At 37.2% G+C, this 21,673-nt stretch overlaps 1 protein-coding gene across 1 annotated transcript; it reads right to left on the bottom strand.

Moving 5' to 3' along the window:
* Nucleotides 1-8,594: 8,594 nt before the first annotated feature.
* On the bottom strand, nt 8,595-21,060 carry XKR9 (XK related 9). Its single transcript, XM_026706200.2, has 3 exons — nt 20,599-21,060; nt 12,569-12,762; nt 8,595-10,331 (listed from the first exon to the last, which is right to left on the bottom strand). Exons 1-3 carry the CDS (start codon nt 20,934-20,936, stop codon nt 9,703-9,705), a joined length of 1,161 nt encoding a protein of 386 aa, XP_026561985.1. The 5' UTR covers nt 20,937-21,060; the 3' UTR covers nt 8,595-9,702.
* Between the last annotated feature and the right edge of the window lie 613 nt (nt 21,061-21,673).

Genomic DNA, 21,673 nt, shown 5'->3' with positions numbered 1-21,673 from the left:
ATTCAGGCCAACCAGCTGCAAACCATCATCTTTTGCCAATGTCACTTGTTTCCTGTTCTTTGTTGCTCTCAGGTGTTCATACATTTCACTTCTGTTTAACATTTTACTATTGAAAATCCACCTATGATTCTTCTTAAGGAATGTCTCATTCCTTAAGAAGCTCTTTCTATGGTACATTAAAAAAGTGACAATGTCATACTCATTTATTATGTATAAACTTATACCAGTTTACATTTATATGTTTATATGTTGTGTTTATACTTGTTTTCTTATACATGCTTGACACTAAACTAAATAAATAAATAAAATAGATATATCTGCACCATCATTATCAGTGTATACTGTAATTGTTTTTGTTTTATTCCAACCAGAGACAGATATCCACAAGTTTAAAACCAACCTTCCACTCTTTCTGCAATTTGAACAAGATGACAGCTAGCTTTTGAAAAGAACATCTTCCACGGAAAGAAAATAAAAGCTAGTGGTTTTATTCTACTTCTCCCCGCAATTTCCTTGTCTATTTGATGCCAACATAACACAAGGCCTCTTAAACCAGAGCAACTTGACTTTCAGAGAAAAAGAAAAGCTCATAACTTCCAAAAAATTTTATGGTGAAGTTTGGAAATTTAGAGAGAAAATTATTACCAGAATGAAAGAGAACTCTTCTGCACAACATAGAGCATTAATTCCCCCAAGATAGAAATTAACCCAAATATCTGCAGAGCTGTGGAAAAAGTTGAAGGATTGTAAAAATGTTGGACTTTATTTAGTATGTGAACCACATTCCAGGTAACATCGAGACATTTCTAAATCCTCAAATCAATTGGTAATTTTTTTTCACCAATGCAGAAAGAAACCCAACAGAAAAACCTTAGTTACACTTTAGACAGAGTAAAACTTTGCATTGAGATGCAAAATGGATTTTATCAAAGCACTCTATAGTTGTTATGGTTAGCCAGCAGCAAGTGCAGACGGCTGGGGAGAGCGAGGACTCAGATGAGGGGCCAGGACCATTAGGGAGTGGACTGCTGCCTTCAGAGATTGTGGGGGCTGGCAGCAATGATGAGAAGGTTCCCGAGAAGCCTGTGCTAAGTGGTGCAGGGCTGCTTGTAGGAAAGAACAGCTGCAGCAGCACGGGCGACTCAGGAGTAAGGCTGCAAGGTAATGGCCCCTCCTTCAAGAAGATAAAAGCCAGCTGTGAATCAGACGTTCTTTGTAGGAAGCAAAAACGTTTTGAAACTCCAGCCTCATGGACATTGCAGTATCTTAGTTGGTATTTGAAGATTCTTGTGTTGTGAAATATTTCTTATCTGTGATTCTTGGCAGTCTCGTACAGTTTTGGCGAAGTTTGTGCTTATCAAAGTTAATTAGTTTGCAGCAGCCTTTTAACCGGGGATTCGTAAGATTCATTAAAAGGTTTCTGTTCCCTTTGGTTAATGTTTGTTTTATTGGGAAAGGGTTTGGGTCAGAACAATAGTAGAACCATTCTTGTAAAGAAATGCTCTATGGTTGTTGTTCATTTCATAATTTTTCTGATAGAATTATAAAATCATAATGTTGGAAAGGACCTTGATGGTCCTCTAGTTCAAGCCCCCTGCCTAAGGTCCTCATTCCAACCCAGATAAAAAGCTATCAACCTTTGCCTTAAAATCTCTAGTGATGGAGCATCTATGACTCCAAGAAGCACATTGTTCCACTGTTTAATCTCTTGTTCCTCCCTTCTTTATTTCCCCAAACCTATGACCCTTACAATCATGTGCACAACATTTGTATTTATTCTGTACCCAAAGATCTGAAAGCCAGGATTTTTCAGACTACAGAAATAAATGCAATACCAGTGCAGATGCTCAGTTCCATGAAAGGAAACAATATGGGAGAAGTTTAGCCCCAAAAGAGGAAAGGACACTCACTGCTGGTGTAAAACTCATTTTCCCCCAAATCTGCTTCCTGACTGTATTGAACAGATGACCCACTGAAATGAACTGATGGAAGGAAGGGAGGAAAAACATGAACTGTCCACTACAGAAAAATGACATCATATAGAAACTGTGTATAACTACTACAATTAACCATACTCACTGCACATTAAAAGGTCTGGCTCAACATACTATAGCTAATGATACAATTGCTTAGTTCAGGTATTTTCTGATAAAAGTCATTGCATCAAACTTGCAAGTATAAGCAAAATCATTCCAGTAAGTGTTTGTTATAACTAAATTCTGAGTGATCTTTTTTCTACAAAGTATTTTTTTTTTACAATACCAAAGCTTTTTAGATATTCTGGTGAGTATAAGCTACTCAATAAATGGATAAATCATTGTTCCTTCCTGCATCCATTTTTTAAAAAAGGGACAGGGAATAAATGTTAAAAGAAGCTTCAGTCAGCAAGTCAGTTTTATCTTTGCTTGTACAATACATATCTAGTGCTTGTATAGCACTAGACATGGACACAAATTCTCATCATAAGATGATAGCCAATGGTGTTTTTCAAACCAATTATGTTTTTGTTTATTTTGATATATTACAGGTAATCTTTAACTTACAACAGTTCATTTAGTGACCAATTTGGTGTGAAGTTCACACCAAAGTAGCCACCCTCCAAATGCAGACTGAATCCACTGAAAGAAATAAATTAAAATTAGATTTGCAAGAAAAATGTTGGAAGAGAAACCAATCAAAGATTTTGAAAAACTAGTCACATTCTCACAGCCCAACCCACCTCAGAAAGTTGCAATGGAGAAAATAGGAGGAGGAAAAAGCATTAGCTCTATTCACTGCCTTTAGTTAGCCACAAAGTAACCCAATCAATAAAATAAAGTAAAATAAAATGACAATTATAAAGTGAAGAACATTCCAAATATATTACGTGGAAGTAAATTATTCTGGGTATAAAGGAAAATTAAAGTCAAAAGTTTGAGAAAATTTATATGACAAGTTTAGATAATTAAGAATTCATTAATCTTTAAAAACAACTATCTGCTGAACAGTGTTTGTGTGTGTATGTGTTTATTTCTTTTCCTACAGGACACAAAACATTGTGTTGGGAATTGCAGTGTAATTACAACTCATTACACAGCGTAATTGTAGCCTCAATGCATCTCAGTATCTCTAGAGCATGCAATGCAAGGCTGGCATGAGACAGGCACAAAGTGAACAGCCTGCAATTCAGATATAATGGCTCAGGATGAATCTGAGAAATAAAACATCTATTTTGGGTCTTTTAGAGTTTTGGAAAATGTACTGATTGTGTTGAGTCTGGAGACTAGAACATTCCAAAGACTACTCAGCTCTATTTCCCTTCCCTATATGTTTCTATCCTCCATCAGTCTGATTCTGTTTCATGGGAACAAGAAACACTTGTTTCTAGGGCTCCAAGATCCCTCTCACAGTTACCTGGCTTTTGAGCCAGGCTGCATCTAATCTCTACTTGTACTTTTGGTTTATCCTGCCTAAGTGTAAGATCTATAACATTTCATATTTACTTTCTTTTAAAAAAAAACTACTAAAATGCATTTGAGATTAATAGTAGAAGGAAATCAATGCATACTCAGAATGGAAGATGAAATAATCCACTAGAAAACAACAGAGGAAAAATTCATGATAATTTGGTTCAAATCAGCTTTGGAAGCAATGGCATCCTTCCTGATTCATCCAAGACATGACTGGGCATTTCCCACCATGGCAGATCCTGGCCTCCTCCTGTTGTGATGATCAGGTTTTGTGCAATTTGGAACTTTGCTCATACTTGTGTTAAGGCAATTTAAAAATTTCAAAATACACTGAATCACATTTTATGTACGAGATGCCTAATCATAAATGTCCGTTAAGAATTTGTTCCTTAAATATTTCTGTGTTTAGCTAAAAGCTCTCTTTGTGAGTCAATTCCACGGTGAGTGTAATCAGCAGAAACAATGCTTCCATGCCATATGCTCAAACATAACCGATAAAGTGTGACTAGAAATTTGGAAAGGCCAACCCAAACAATGTTCTACATGCTGTTCGGGGAATTATTTCTCACAACTGTGCCCTACCTGGCTGTTGTGTTTGGTGTTATATAACTGAATAAGTAATCCTGAAAGCAAGGTCAGTTCCACTGGCAGTCTGGATAAACATTCATCTCAAATTAGGGAATAAGAGAGATTTTCCTTATGGCAGCTCCTTTGCCAGGGGGAAAAAAAGATTAGTTTGCATATAACTGGGTGAACATTCAATTTTCTTTATAAATTAAAATTCTCCAAGGATCTGCTTTAATGCCTATATGGGATAATTGAAGCAGCAATATTTCATATCCTGTGTCATTGTCTAGGCTCTGGCCATAGTCCTGTTGTTCCAGAGCCCGTAAATCCTTAAGCATGGAGTGGAAGTAAGGACACATAGCTGCTGTCTCCCAGCATTGACAGGAAGGTCTGATATTTGGACAGACATATTATGCCCCTCCATATAATTCTGCACAACTGGTATTCCAGACTGCATTGTTAATTGAACACCCTTAATTATTTCTCCACTGACACAATGATATCTGGAAGGAACTCATCTCCCATCAAAACTTTGAATGTTACAATTATACAAATATATATTTTCCCCTGCACTGCCTATGATGCTTAGCACAAAGGTATATTCCAACACTGTACTGTTAGAATCATTATTACCATTATTATTGATAATATATCTTTGAAATGCTTCAAAAAGTGTATGTCAGTTTCCCTTCCTTTAACAGAATAATAGAGTTGGAAGGACCTTAAAGTCCAACCTTTGCTCAAGCAAGAGGCCCTATACTATTCTAGACAAATAGCTGTCCAATCTCTTATTAAAAATCTCCAGTGAAGGAGCACCCTCAGCTTTGAGCTACTTTAGTGATTGGTTGTTCTCACTAACAGAAAATTTCTCCTTTGTTGTGGGTTGGATCAGGGGTGGGATTCAAATTTTTTAACAAGCTGTTCTGTGGGCGTGGCTTAGTTGGTGGGTGTGGCTTGGTGGTCATATTATTGGCTGGGCGTGGTCAACTCAATATCACTCACATCAAGGCATGCATCCCCTCACCTAGCCCCTCATGACTGTGGGGATGCTGCAACAGTCATAAGTGTGAAAAATGATCATAAGTCACTTTTTTCAGTGCCATTGTAACTTTGAATGGTCACTCCACACAAGCAAAGTACCAGCAAAGGAAGGGGAAAAAAACTCCAGAGAAGTTCCTGAGACAGGAAGTCTAGTCCTGCCAAGAATATAATAAGGGTTAACAGAGAGGCAGTTTCTGTAAGCAACACCTGAATGTTTCCTTCCTGCCTTCCTTACAGGATTAGGCCAGTAATTTCTTTTAACAACTGGTTCTCCAAACTTCTTAGAATGTTAACAACCAGTTCTAGTGAATAGGTGCGAACTGGTAGAATCCCAGCCCTGGGTTGGATTACTCCTTGATAAGTTTCAATCCATTACTTCTTGTCTTGCCCTCTGGTGCCTTGGGTTGACCCCCCCCCCCCCACCCATTCTCTGTGACAGACCCTCAAATATTAGGAGACTGCTATCATGCCATTCCTAGTCCTTCTCTTCATTAAACCCAGTTCCTCCAACAGTTCATCATATGTTTTAGTCTCCAGCCCCCTAATAAACTTTGTTTCTCTTGTCTGCACTCTGAGTTCAGTTCCATATTTTTGAATGTTTTTAATTGTTAATTAAAGTTCCTAGTGAATGTTGGTTATCTCTACCTTTAATGTAAAGCTATAGTGTATGGCTATTTCTAAAATAGCCTTTCTCAAGCTGACATTCTGCCTAGTTGACAAAATCTTGAGATCTCCCGATGTTTTAGGGAGTGCCATTTAGTCCTCAACTGTTGGCCATGCTAACCTGGAATTCTGGGGTTTGCAGCCTCTGCCACATCTGGATACTGCCATCTGCACTTTCCTGGTAAAAGACTGGTCTAAATATTCTAGATTAGATCTTAGATTTGATGACTTGTTCTATATTATTTGAATAATGTAATAACAAAACATAGGTTCTTGTTCAAATTACTAGTCAATGATTAAGATATCAATCCGAATAAAGCTGGAAGGACCTTGGAAGTTTTCTAGTCCAACCTTATACTCACAGGAGACCTATACGATTTCAGATAGCTGTCCAGTCTTTTCTTAAAAACCTCCAGTGACGAAGCACCTACAACTTCTGAAGGCAAGTTGTTCCATTGGTTAATTGTCCTCTCTGTTAGGAAGTTTCCTCTTAATTCCAGGTTGCTTCTGTCATTGATTCGTTTCTATCTTTGTTTCTTGCCTTGCCTATGGTGCTTTGGAAAATACATTGACCCGCCATCTTCTTTCCAGTACTGGAATACTGCTATCATATCAATTCTAGTCCTTCTTTTCTCCAGACTGGCCATAACTAATTTCTGCAACCATTCTTTGTGTGTTTTTGTCTCCAGGCCTTTAATCATCTTAGTTGCTCTTGTTTGCACTTTTTGCAAAGATTCAACATCTTTTCTGTGATGTGGTGACCAAAATTGGATGCAGTATTCCAGTTTTTTACTAAGGTTTTATAAAGTGAATACTTTGCGTGATCTTGACTCTATCCCTCTATTTATGCAATCAAGGATTGTATTAATTTTTTGGTTTCTGCTGCATACTGCTGACTCATGTTTAAGTGATTGTCCACTAGGACTCCAAGGTCTCTCTCACAGTTGCTGTTTTTGAACCAGGTTGCATCTAATCTATACTGCCTAGGTATAAAACCTTATTAAATTCCATGTTGTTGGATAAGGCCCATTATTCAAGTCTGTCAAGATCTTTTGGGACCCTGAGCTTGTCTTCTGAGTGTTGGCTATTCCTGCCTGCTTAGTGTCATCTGCAAATTCAATGCGTCCCCCTTCTATTCCCTCATCTAAGTTATTAATTAACTCATCTAAGTTTATCTTAGAATGCCTAGGAGCCTGTCATGGACAAGGTCTAACCTGATGTTTTTTCCTAATCAGGGCCCACCAATACTGCAATGGTGTCAACAGACCTGTGCAAAAGCTGTAGCTAGTTGTAAGGTTTGAATCATACAAAACCCTTCACCCTCAAGAAATGCCATGTAGGTCTATGAAAGCCAACTTCAATTGTAAATGAATGAATGAATGAACGAATGAATATGTATGTATATGTATGGATGTGTGTATGTGTGCGCGCTCTCATCTTACCCTTGTTATCTTAATTAACCATAAAGTAATTGGATAGTAACACGTTTAAAAAAATGGTCTCATTCACACCAGGGAAAAGAGAAAAAAAACAAATCCAGGATTTAGAGTATAACATGTAAAAAGGGAATATATATATATATATATATATATATATATATATATATATATATATATATATATATATAGAATATATATATATATATATATATATATATATATCTTCCCTTTTACATAAAGGAAGATATATACATATATATATGGAATAACCATTGCACAGAAGAACTCAACGCCTTAACCATTCAGAATGAACTTTGGCCTTCCAGTGATCATTCTTTAGTACTTAAGTCTTCATAAATTTTCATCCTTTATAGAGTGTTTTTGATGGCAGACAATTCTTTGCTGAAAGTTAAGTGCTCTTTTATATGATCATTATAAAGCAGGCTTTGGTTTGAATGGGTACATTACACTGACAAATGTTTATTGGAAAGCCAATTACAGCTTCATAAATCAAGGCCCTCTGACACAGATAGGGTAAACTCAAAAGTACCACCAGATGTCACAATTGAGCCTAGCAGGGTAATTCAAATAATACCATGGAATCCTGTCCATCATCCATAGTACTGACAGTAGTCAAAACAGGAAGAAATGGTTTATTATCTTTCAGTTAACTTATTAAAATACTTGTTGCAGGATGTCATGGCCAACCTGGAGTTGTGGGGAACGGGGGAATGCATTTGTTTTCAATTTGCAGATAGATTAAAATGACAAGCACAATCCACTGGCAGATTGGCAGCTAAATTTTAAGGTGAACACTATTGTGCACATAAAGCTGAATAAAGTCTCCTAAATCTTTTACCATTTTAATTTTACAAAGGGCAACTTACAGTATATGAAATACAACCATTAATGCATGTTCATGGTATTGTTTAAGTAGATTGATATTAATTGAAAATGATCAGTAAACATTAGAATGTCCTTTTTAAACACATCTAACCAGTACAACCTTGGGTTTATTATTTATTTGCAAGAAATGATTGTAAATTTTGCTCTGTTCTGTATTTATCTGTACCTTGTTCTAATAAATGAGCCCTCATGTGGTGAAATCAAGACATTACATGGCTGAAAGCCTATCTTTGGGGTGAATGGACTAAACCACTGATACATTTTAAAATACTTTAATGAATCTCAGGAATCTTTCATCCTGATGAGCATGAGAGAAAACCTTGTTCCTTTCATCAAATTCATTTTTGTGATAATCACAAAGCAGGCAGTAGGGAAGAAGAGAAAATTCCTGCTGCAAGCTAGATCATTATTGAATAAGAGTTTATTAAATAAATAAGAGTGGGCTTGGTTTACCTACAATAACTTATAAATCACACAATATTTTTGTTATATATTTTATTTTATTCAAAACATTGTCAGCTGAGAGGGAAAAGATATGATGAAAATAAATTGATGAAAAATACACTGATCCTACCTGAATGTCAAGGAACAAAATAGGTTTGAATGTCTGGAAAATCAGACTTTTAAACACTGTTCCAGGTTTTGTTATAAAATGTATATATTTCAGTCTTAGTTTATATATGTACAACTAGGACTATTGGGTCAGGGTTGCAAAAGTTAGTGGAAGCAGACAATTAAACATTCCCAAAATGATATATTGCCATCTAACAATCATACATATTTTTGCAGACCAAATCTAGCATCTTTTATTGCAGTGGTCACCAACTGGAGGGCCGTAGCCCACTGGTGGTCCATGAGAAAATTTTGATGGTCTGCAGAGAAATGTCACCCCCAAAAGACCCCCAAAGCAATTAATCCAGGCTGCACAGGAACATAAGTTTGCACCATTCACCTGGCCCGCGGGAACACAAGGCTTGCGTTGCTTGCATTGTGAACAACACGAAGTAGTGAGAGGAAGGGGGAAAGGGCAGAGGGGGAGAACTTGCCCCACTCACCCCACGCACCTTGCCTGGCCTCCAGGCTGCTTCTTTCCACTTCTTTCTTCTTCTGATTTTGGCTGCACGCAAGGAAAGCAGCAAAAGTTTCTTTCTCTCCCCCAAACTCCGCCAGAAATGAGTCTTTGGGACCCTGCAAGTCATCCTGCTTCAAGAGGCTGCGCGGGCAAAGATTCATTCCTGGTGGAGTTTAGGGAGAGAAAGAAAGACCTCCGCTGCTTCTCCTGCTTTCCTTTCCTGAAGCCAAAAGTCTCTCTTCCCACCCACCCCGAGAACAGAGCTGAAAAGCAAATTAGGAATGTGGCTGCCTTGCAGGGGGCGTGGAGTTGTGAAGGACCTGTGTGTGTGTGTGTGTGAGAGAGAGAGAGAGAGAGACAGAACATCAGAGCCAGCCCTCTGAGGTTTCCTCTCACTCTCTCTCTCTCCCTCCCTCCCTCCTCCCTCTCTCTCTCTGTCTCTGACTCTCTTTCTCCCATCAAAGTCAGCAAGCCACCATCAGTCAAAATTCATATTAATGATCCGCAGGATTTAAAAATATGACTTTGGTAGTCCCTGAGGTCCAAAAGGTTGGTGACCCCTGCTTTATTGTATCAGAAATTTACTAAATCTGCAGGGTTCTTCTCTTTCTACTCCTAGTCCATCAACTTCATCTTGTGTGCAATAAATACTAGGATGAAAAAGAGTATAATATATAATAAGAGAAATAATACCCAATGTTAGGAAGATCACAACTGCAATAATCAGTGCTGACAAATATATTTTTTCATCAAGTAATGATTTCCAGTACCCACAAAGGCTCAGTAAAATTACAGTTACAATTATTCGAAAAATATAATAAACACTCTGGACAATTGCTGTGTTTTCTCCCTTGATATTAAAAAAGGTACAAATGAGAATGATTGTCACAATCATTCTGTAAACATATTCTGCTGATTTAAATTTACAAAAATCTGTGTTTTGCTTTAACACCCAGCTTAGATTTCCAAATGAAAGAAAAATTAGCAGAACAATAGAACCTATAATGCTCAACATTGAGAGTAAGACAATGGTAAGTATCCAAGAAGTTAATGTCATGAGTTTATAGAAAAGATAAATAAGTTTGCAAAATATCCCACCAAATTCATTTTTATCAGGCAGTGATTTTCGCAAAACTATCTGATAGTTCACTGTTGCACAGGAAATGCTGCAGAAAGACATCGCGATGGAAACATCTTTAAAACAAAACAAAAATATGGAAGGTTAGTTCAGGCCAAACAAAGTTACCAAATTTTACATTTTAAAAAAAATGTTTAATGGTGGATAACACAGTATAGAAAGTTAGCACTCACCCCTCTCTTAGAAGAATGAAATGTTCTAGGAAATATTAAAAAGGCAGAATATTATATTTCTCTGGATGAGAAATGGAGAAACCTGTTTTTTTGGAAGCAGGAAGCAGACTCACTCTTAAACCCCCCACCCTTCTGGCTAGGTCTATTCATAAGCAAATACCCTCACCCAAGATCCAACAAATGTATGATTAGCCCTCAGCTACTATAGGAATTGCCCAAAGCTCTTCATTACATCACCCAGCAAAATTTAACCAACCTTAATTCAGACAACCTCAGCTGGAGGTTAGCTCCTGCATAGCTCCCTGGGAGTCTGACAACCAATAGGATACATTTCTTGCACAGGAACAGGAAGCTCTAGGGCAGTGGTCACCAATCAGTGGGCCACGGCCCACTGGTGGTCCATGAGAAAATTTTGGTGGGCCGCAGAGAAATGTCCTCTCCCAAGCAATTAATTGAGGCTGCACAGAAACACAAGGCTGCACTGCCCACATGGCCCACCCACCTCCTGGCTCCCACCCTTCGGCAAAGTGCAAACCTGCAAAAAACAGTGCAGCCCTCACCATTAGGATGAGGTAATGGTGCTGTTGCAGCCAGAGGGTGCTGGCGGCACAGGCGGGCTGAAGCAGTGATGGAGATGGCTGGAAGGTGCAGGTCCACCATGCTACTTGCATTTGCATGGCATTCCCACACCTTCCAGCTCGCCTCTTCTGGCCTGGGCTCTTCCCCGATGGCTGCGGGCTTTTGGGGTGGCCTGGGACAGGAAAAGTACCGGCTGGTGGTGGTGGGAGAGGGCGGAGTGGGCAAGTCTACACTCACCATCTAGTTTAGAGGTCCGGTATAGGGTGGTGGTAGGAGCAGTCTTCTCATCCCTCTTGGCACTCTGCTCTGCTGCCCCCCCACCACACCCCAGCCATCACTGCCCGGGGAAGGCACAGAAAAAGTGAGCAGCAACATAGTTCTCGCTGGGGTGAAAGAGCAGAGATCGAAGAAAGCACAGGTAAGAGAAGATAGAAGCTGCCACCTTTGAAAAGCACCGCTTTCTGTTGCCTGTGCTTTCCTCAATCTCCACTCTTTCGCCCCAGTGAGAGCTGTGTTTCTGCTCGCTTACTTTTCCTGTGTCTTCCTCAGGCAGTGATGGATGAGACCGTGGGGGCGGGGGGGGGCAGCAGAGATGTCAGGGCTGCTCTTCTCCCTCAGCAAGCCAGGCCTGGAGGAACTCAAAGAATTGCGGGCGAGTGCTGGAGAAAGGCATGTTGGAAATGCCAACACACATTTCAAGTGCGCTCTCCTCTGTCCTGAAGTAGGATTGAGTGGTGGGGAAGGGAGCAGGGGGAAGGGTAGGAGGGAAGGAGAAGCCCGGCTCACTTTCCTTTGCCATGGGGCCGGGGGAGACCAAATGCCCAGACCAAAAGAACGCTGAGGAAGACAGGCTCCTAATAACCAGCCTGTCTGTGCAGGTGAGACCTCTAGATTTTCTGGGCTCGACACCCGCCTCTTCAGCTTCCACATAGGAAGGTACCCCATCTCTGCTTGGAAGCGGTGGGAGAAACCTGGAGCTTAGCCTGGGGGGAGAGTCTTCTTGTGTGGAGGCTGAAGGGCTTGTTATTAGGAGCCCGTCTTCCTTGGCGCTTCCAGCCCTCCTTCCCTCCCCCCAACTCCAGGCAGCCACACCTGGCAAAGGTGTTGCCTTGATTTGAGAACTGAATTTATGATTATTAAAATTTATTGGCATCCTTCCAGGATGATAATATTCCCAAGGTGTTTTATAGCCAATATAAAAGCAAAAGCAAAATGAACTGAGCTAATTTTAAAAATCAGTCTTTAGGTGCCTCTATACCTGAAGTAAAACAGAGGGAAATTAAGAAGTAACTACCAAGCCAATAATGTCCTTCTGCAAAGGTACCCAAATTGGTGGAAGTGTTTACTCCAGATAAAGTATTTTTAAAATTGACCAAGGGTTTATATTATATTTTAATACTTAATTACACAAGTATTAAAATACTTTAATTACTTTCAAAGATAGTAATTGATTACAATTTACAAAGCTTAATCTTGATCTTCATTGTAATATTGCAGAAAACTGTTTTTACAAAAGTAGACTGCATACAGATTAGACTCACATTGACCAAAAGCAGAATCTTCAGATGCCATCACAATATAGATCTGAAATATAAGCTGGGGTGTGCTTTCCAAGAAGGCTTTAAATAGCTGGAGCATACTTATATCAGTCATTGCACTGAAGCATAAGTTGCTGTTGGTGGAACTGTTTGATATAAATGCAGCCTGATATCCATATTTTAAGGTGAAATAGTATCTATAATGAGAAAAAAATAACTCACTTTAAAGAAAAAAAGGTAGACATATAGAGAATTAGACACAGATCAGTCTTCCATTTCACCACTCCTCCTTACCCCATCTCAAACATTTTATTAAAAGGAAGATGATATTTGTTTGATGCTGAAAGCTAAATAAAAAATACTGTTTTTATTGATGTAAATCACCAATAGATGGCAATACTGAGGTGCTATATAAAAGATGTTTTTAGAATTTTTTCTTCCACTTCAAAAGGTAGGAACTTGCTATGGGATGGGGACAACTCTTGTATTGCTATTTTTTGTGAAATGACAGCCTGCAGGAAGTATTTAACAGTCTCGACTAAACAGTGGTCTCTGAGTGCATTTTTTTGACTGCTGAAGGAGTTCTTCCAATTGAGTCCATCCATGCACATGTACTTTTACAAATCTTGCATCACAATATGCATCACAATATGCTAAGAGAATAATGTCCCTCTTTCCCAGTTGGGATACAAACAGGATAACATAATTCCTTTTACATACAGAAGGGCCTTCATTTATTAGTGATGGCAGACTGAAATTATTGCTGTTAAATAGTTCTTATCTATTATAAACAGCATAGGGAAGCTGTGTGATGCAAAGTACTCAGCAAGTTCCTGCTTACTTGGAAAATATGCCTGAATTCTTTATATATTAATATTTAAATTAGGGCTCATAACAGCTTAACATTCTGATTGATTTTTAACATACGTGAATTTCCAAAGCTGCAAAGGTACTAAATGTATGCCAGCATTTTCCATAGTATTGTGAGATCAAGAATGCTCTCCAGTTCTCTAAATACCTTTGAGGCTAAGACATAATATCCTCCAGAATAAAATTTAAAACAAATGATGCATTAAATATTTCAAGACATATTAATTCTTGACTCCTATACAACTTTTGCCATTCAAATCTTGAGTATTTGGTGCTGTAAACTACATAAATTATTTATATTGTCAAATTATATCATATCAAGGGATTAGAACTGAATGACAAAACAGTAGTTTTGCAGTGTGTTCCAATATCGCTTTATCATTATTTCAAGATTTTCTCTTAAAACAGTAATTCTATACCTCTCATCCATCGCTATGCTTGCTATAACCTATTTTAGAAATACACCTCATTGAGGTCAACCAGGTACTCCCAGTAAGGTTTGTATCATAAAGACAACTTTTTCATCAGGGTATAAGCATATTCAACTACTATTAATTCACACTTATATGAAAGGTTCCATAAGATCAATATATGCAAATCCTGAACGTTTTAAGTTTTATACAACTGTATTTGTTTTCAAGAATGCAGTCAAAAGATACTTTCCTTTCCCCTGTGGCCCTCTAATTCCAAATCTGCTTGAGAGGATTAGAATTCTCCAGACCAAATTTGGGAAAACAGGGGTGTGCAGGAAGAAATGAAAAATATTCATATATACACAAGACTGTAAATGCATTCTAAAATATTTGAAAACTGAGGGTGTTTGACCATTACTTACATTCTAGTCATGTCATTTTAAAATTCTTAGAGCAGTGAAACCCTTCCAAAATTCATCGACTTGTTTGCATGACATCAGACTGAAAAGTGCTGCTTTGCTCTGTGGTTATAAGTGCCAAAAAAAAGGGATGGTTGAGGTTGCTAAACCAAGTCAGAATAGTTTAAAAATTCAAGTGATTTCTGCAATGGTAGAAATGGTAAAAGTCATGAATCTGTTCTGATGGCACATAGAAGGTTGGGTTTGCTGATAAATTTATTTTCATAAGATAATTCCTTTGCTATTGCTTGATAACACTGTGACTGTATTGTGTTGCTGTTGCTTGATAACACTGTGACTGTGTTGTGCTATATATACATCTATTCTGGTTATTGCATGTCTAAGTTAAATGAAAATTGTGTACCATTTCTATTTGCAATGCACACTAGAAAGGTTGGGTATTATTCCCAAAAGATAAAATTAAGCAGCCACGCTATGAAACATGTGGCTGTTGATTGCAGAATATTATGGTTGCTAATGACTTTTTAAAAAAATTTTATTGGTTTTTAAAAACAAACATAAACAAACAAAACATAAAAACATCAAGCTATCTTCCATAGGTGTACATACAGTGTGCCGGTTGGTTTACAAATTGTTTTGTGCTTCCATTTCGTAGTCTTCAATTACAATTACATTACATATTGTCAATCAAAAATTAAATACCTTAGTATCATTATTAATCAATCATTTGACTATACTTGAATTCATTCATGTTTTACAAGATAACCATAATTTACTTAGTTTATTTTATAACAGTTCATATTATCATCCCAAATCTATCCTAAAATCATTTTGTAGATATAATAAGAAAGAAGTACATCTTTATATATTTATTATTTTCTAAAAGTCTACATATTTCATTACTGTATTTTATTGTCTAACCATTGATAGAAAAGATCCCAAATTTTATAAAATTGTTTATCCTCTTGTTCTCTAATTTCAAATGTCAATCTATACTCATTTCAGCACATTCCAATATTTTCTTAATGATTTCCTCCTGTGATGGCATTTTCTCATTTTTCCAGTTTTTAGCAAATACAATCCTAGCCGCTGTTAATACATTTACAATCAGGTATTTCAGTTCTTTACTATATATTACAAGTAAAATTCCCAATAAAAATATCTCTGGTTTCAAGTCTATATGGTTTTTTTGTCATTTTTTCCAACCACATGTGGATTTTAGTCCAGTATTTTTGAGCATCCGCACAAGTCCACCACATACGGTAATATGAGCCAGGTGTCTGATGACATTTCCAACATTTTTCGGATTTATTCTTGAACATTCTTGCTATTCTTGTGGGGGAAAATGCCACCTGTTTGGTTGCTAATGACTTTAATGGCCCATTTTTAGGTGGAATGTCTCCTTTTCTCATATGTGCTGGATGTTGGTCTGATTGCCAATAGACAAAACATAGATTTAGGCCTGATCCCTACATCAGAATCTGCTGGTGTACTAGTACTAGCAAGAGCCCCCAGATATAATGCAGACAGCAGGATTCATTTTGATTAAGCATCCTTCCAAGAACAAAGCTTTTGGATCAGAGGTGGTATTCAGTAGGTTCTGACCAGTTCTGAAGAACTGGTAGCAGAAATTTTGAGTATTTCAGAGAACCAGTAACAGAAATTTTGAATAGTTCAGAATACCACCTCTGACTGGCCCTGCCCCAAGTCCCAGCTGATCGGCTGGGTCTGCCTTTGTTGCCCCTGCACAGGAGAACAGAACTGGAAAACAGGTTAGTGGAATGGGGAGAGAATGGGGATTTTACAGTATCCTTCTCCTGGAATGGGGTGGGAATTGAGATTTTATAGTATCCTTCCCCTTCCATGCCCACCAAGCCATGCCACACCCACCAAGCCACGCCCACAGAACCAGTAGTCAAAAACCTTGAATCCCACCACTGTTTTGCATCATAGGTAGAAACAAAGGAGAAACCAGTTAATACATAAAGTAGGAATGAGAGCAATAAATCAATATAGGGCCTTTCCTCCATTTACATACTTAAAATATATAATTCCCAGTGATGACCAGTTTTTCATTGTTTTACTCAGTCTTAAAACAGCTGCACTAATGGGTTAAATGCCTTTCCTCTTACGGCAAAATAGCTTGTAGTATCTCTTTGCAGTTGCTAGAGTGTTGACTATATATTTTATGACATTTCAACAATTGGCTTTAATTAACAATGTTCAGAAATACGGTTCTTACTCTCTCTGAACATTTCTGGAGTGAAGAGGTAGAAGTGGAGAGGCAATAGCAGATAAACAGAGATAAAGACCACCTATCTGATATGCTATATTGCACCAGATGAAAGTGCCTTTTTCCTCCACCATAGGAACAATGTTCCTTCAACAGAAAATATTACCAAAAGGATGCAGCTATGAAATAACATAAAGGAACTGATTCCTGTTCCTTTGAGAATGCCCCCTTGCAGGCAGAAAGGTAAGTCTATTGTCTGTCAAGATAACACTGCTTTCTTATGTTATATGGACATGTATTTATCCTTCAGAATAGCCCTGCAGGATTTTTGTTTTCTTTTTTCTTTTAATAAAGTTTTATTTGGATCACACATACAAAATACAAGTAAAACATCTTGTTTGAAAATAGCATGGTCCCGGGTTGAACTTCTTTATACAGACACAAAAACTCAATTTCATGCTCCTTTTTGTGTTCTATTCCATATCTTATACTATTCTACATTTTCGATATAGTTTTTCCCCTCTTTTAATTTTATCAATTTTATTTTGATTATCTCATCTCAATTCAAATCATTATATTTATACTTTTGTCTGTTCTGTTTCAATTTCATATTATCTTTTCTCATTAAACAAATTTTCTCCTGTAGTTACTAATTGGAGTATGACGCCTTTATATCTTTTAATTACATCAATTCAACTCTTATTTAAATTTCAATATATACCTTAAGGTTATGACCTTCAATATAATACATAATACATAACTTCCAATCGAATTCTGCTTGATACATTCTTACAATACACAGTATATTCTTTTTTTAAAAAGATTATAAATATATGTAATTATAAACCCTAATTCCATTCCAATTCAGTTCTATCATTAATAATCATTAAAATCTTAACATCTTTAACACTTCTTTTCAATTAAATATCATACTTCCTTAAAGACACATATAATCTCCATAATTAATTTTTCCCTTATTTCTCTTCACATATGTTTTGTAAATCATTAAATATTCATTTTGTTACATTTATTTATTGGCAAGCATTCCAGTGAATTACAATAGCTATTTTATCAAACATTTTAATCATACATTGTTTCATATTTTCTAAAATTATTTCTGTTTCTAATATAACAATACTATCTTATGTACCTTTGCAGAATCCCTTTTTTCATTAAATTTTCACCCATTATCTCTAAATAGGCCCTGTTTCTCTATATTTTGTATCTGTCCTTTATAACTTCTTTTCCTTTCTTTCTTCCCTCTCATCTTCTCCCTCCCCTTTTATCCCCTTGTCTCTCTACTTCTAATTCTCTCTTCTGCATTTCCCTCTTCTGTTGCTTTCTGATTTTATACTTATTTTTCACTCTATTTTGGGGTGGGAGTTGTTTTTCCCAATCTTAAACTTTCCATTCTCTTTCCCCCCTTTCCTTTTTTTCCCCCACCGAAGATTACTTGTTCATTAAAGATGGCTTCTTCTTTACCGCAATCTTCTTGTTCGGCAGGCATTTCTTGTTGTTTCTCATAATTCCAAATCTCCATTTCTAAAAACTGAAATATGAAGCCAAAAGAACCTCTCCCTTCTTGTGCTTCTTCTTTGTACTTTTTAAGTTCCATTTTTCAGTTCTTCTAAAAGTGGAGCCATTTTAAACAGTTTTAAACAACCACCCGATTGATTTTAGTCATTCAAATGCAATAACAAAAAATCCAGAAATCATCAAGTAATCCAAATAGTCCCGAGTTATTTCTTCTTATTTCTTTTTCCACTTTCTCTTCCTGGGGTTTTTGTTGAGATATTTCAGTTAAAATGTATCTTTTGTTGAGATTTTACTGTAAGTTCTTTTTAATTCCAGGCAGTCTCCTCCCTTCCAGATCCTGTCCTTTTATTCTTTTTCTCTCCTTTCCTGTTTTCAAAAGCTTTTGATTATCCAGAAATCTTTATTATCCCTTTGACTTTTTATTTTCAGCATTAAATGCCTATTAATGTCAAAGTGGATTTTTTTCCAATTTCTTGCTTAAGTCTCTTAGCTGTCAGTATAGGAAAAGGAGGAAAAAAACCCAAATCTTTTCCCTTTTCTCTCTCCTTCGCAGCTTAAAAATCTTCTTAGGGAACAATGTTATTGGTTTTTTTAAATAGTTTCAATTCCAGGTATCTTATTTGTTGCTTTTGCTGTTTGACCTGGTCAACCAAAACTTTCTCTTCTTATCTTCCTCCTGCACATTCTTTTCCAGTCGAGTTCTTCTTTGTGGTGGCCATTTCTGACCACCGCTACAACCGCCTTCGGGAAAGGGGGTAATGGCCAGCTGGGGAGGAGAGATGCGGTCTCCTCAACCCTGCAGGCAGTCTCCCCCCTCTTCACCATCTCTATGGGATGGCTTAGCCTCAAAACCAGCTGGCTCAGGGCACCCCAGCAGCGAGCACAGATCGAAGCCTCGGAGAGACGAGGTTCGGTCTGTCGCCAAAGAAGCTCAAACCGGAAGTCCCAGGATTTTTTATTTCTTATAAAACAATCAAGAACATTAATCGTGTGGCTCTAGCATCTAAGCATTGAGAAATCAGGAAAAATAAGTTGAGTAAATCAGGCTGTTATACCTTTCATTCATATGAGCCTGTTGTTTTCCAAGCTGTGTTGTAGCCAGACTGACTACTTTACAGAATTGCTGATAAATTTTGGACTTTGCCGTACACTGAATCTCATAAAGTAAAGTATTTATTGTACCTTTTAGGCAGAAGTTGATGAATTTCATTTGATTTTGCTTCTTGAAAGCTAGATAAATATTAATTGACTTATAGATATTGCATGAATATATGGGTCTTGACTGCTTATCTTTAAATTTTTTATCAGCCTACAGAACAGATCATGGGTGTTAAACTAGGTCGCATCACAGACCGAATTGTGACGTATCGTGATGTGTTTTGCCTTTGCGGAGTCAGGATGTGCATTGCCTGTACGTGATGTATCTGGCCTATGGACTGCCAGTTTGACAGGCCTGGAATAGTGAACTCTAATATCTATGGAGATTCTCAGTCATCCAAGTCATGGTTGTCCCAAAGCTGCTTTTTCAGGAGGCAACTGGACTTTCTCGTCTTTCTTTTAAGATGTTTCACTTTTCATCCAAGAAGCTTCTTCAGCTCTGACTGCATGGTCAGGCCATTCCAGAGGCCTTCCATTCCCCACCATTCAGTCAGAGCAGAAGAAGCTTCTTGGATGAGAAGTGAAACGTCTTCAAAGAAAAATGAGAAAGTCCACTTGCCTCCTGAAAAAGCACCTTTGGGTGAACTCTAATAAGAATAATGTAAGAACTGGATGGATAATAATTAAAACAAATTGAAAGAAATGAAAGAACCATGTGATTTTATGGTCTTCAAGATAGCAATAGCTATAGCACTTAGACTTATACACTGCTTTATAGTGCTTTATAGCCCTTTCTAAGCAGTTTACAGAGTCAGCATATTGCCCCCAACAATTTTGGGTCCTCATTTTACCCACCTTGGAAGAATGCAAGGCTGAGTCAACCTTGAGCCTGGTGAGATTTGATCTGCCAAGTTGTAGGCAGTCAGCTGTCAGCAGAAATAGCCTGCAGTATTGTACTCTAACCACTGCGCCACCGAGCTGTTGCTGACATACAGATTTCTGATACTGTAGAGTAACACCTGATATCCTCTAGTGTATTCGTTCAACAAACACTTTTGTCTTCTACTGTAACCTGTTTTATTAGCTCTTTGATGGTTTTCTGCACATAATGCATAGAAGACAGTTACTTTTAAGCAAAGCAATCAGCTGAAACAGATAAGCTTTGCATCCACACTTTAGGAAATCAAGTATATCATCTTCATTTTTACCCCCAAGGCAGAACATTATCTGTCAAACTGAAGTGTCAAATGTATTGTGCCTCCTTTACACAAATCTACTGTAAACTCAATGAAACAATTATTTATAGAAACCTGGTTCACACAAGTAGAAATAATAATTTGAAATGTGAAAAAAAAAATCAACAAGCAGTCACATTATGTGTTAACATCCTCGCTATCTATAAAAAATAATTTAATGCCCTTATACATATAGTATCTCTGCTCTAAGTTAAAATTTGGCACTTACCTTGTAAATAATCCACCATATAAAGAATGTAATAGATAAAATGCCCAGTCAAGATTTTCAATCTCATCTTCTTTAAACCAGGTATAACTGAAAAACTGAATGATTATTGATGAAAACAGTCCTGTGGACAGTATTAGGATACCTTTCAAGTACTGGCCTTCACACAAAAAGTTCTTTGCAGTCCAGAGATCTGTTCCGATATCAAATGTATAAACCACAAGCCCAAAAAGAATAATAAAAAAATCTACTTTAGTAAATCTTTTTTGCTGTTTTTCATGACTGACCACTTCATTGCAGGTAAAACAGTTCAAAATGTTTTTCTTAGTAGAATGAAACATGGGAGTTTATGTTGGTCAAAACAGCAGGTTAAGCTAAAAAGTCAGGTCCACAAGTGTAGTACAAAATTTGTTTGACCACTAAGTCGTCATTGAGAAAGGAACAGCTTGCAGTTCAAAAGATGCTGGAAAGGCTAATGTTTCTTTATGAGTCCTGAAAAGAATAAAAAAATTAGTATCTAAGTAATTCAGCGGTTTATAAAACTCATTATCAATCTCAATATCTATAAAAGAGCAACTTGCGTAATAAAGGTTTATGATGGTGTGTAATTCTGTGCATGTTTTGAGTTCAAAAAGATATTTCCTCAGGAGGAAATATATTAACTGAATAGATGAAAAAAGAAACATTAAGACTTTTTAAAGTCCCGGTGGAACTCTTTTTTTTCTATTTCCCATAATTCTCTAAGGCATTTCAGAACTTGGTTATATAATTTTATTACAAAAGCCTCTACATTATGTAAATAAATAAACATTCCAGATTAAAACTAAAACACATATGATAGAACACACATGCTACTGGAAGTTCTCACACAATAGGAAGGGCTATCCTGTCTTTATGATTCTAGCAAGCTGGGCATATCCTCCAAGTAACTTACATTATGTGGAAAGGCCCAGAAATACTTCATTCCTAATTGCAACTTATAATATTGCCTACTTCTTCATACTATCTGCCTCACCCTTTCCTTAGAAGGTTGGGTTATTACAATGTTCTAATACCTGCCTGGCATTATTTATCTTGA

This window comes from Pseudonaja textilis, chromosome 3 (assembly GCF_049901715.1).
Source record: "Pseudonaja textilis isolate UNSWEBS1 chromosome 3, rPseTex1.2, whole genome shotgun sequence".
In the NCBI taxonomy this organism is placed as follows: domain Eukaryota; kingdom Metazoa; phylum Chordata; class Lepidosauria; order Squamata; family Elapidae; genus Pseudonaja; species Pseudonaja textilis.
This window is presented reverse-complemented; position numbering and strand designations above follow the sequence as displayed.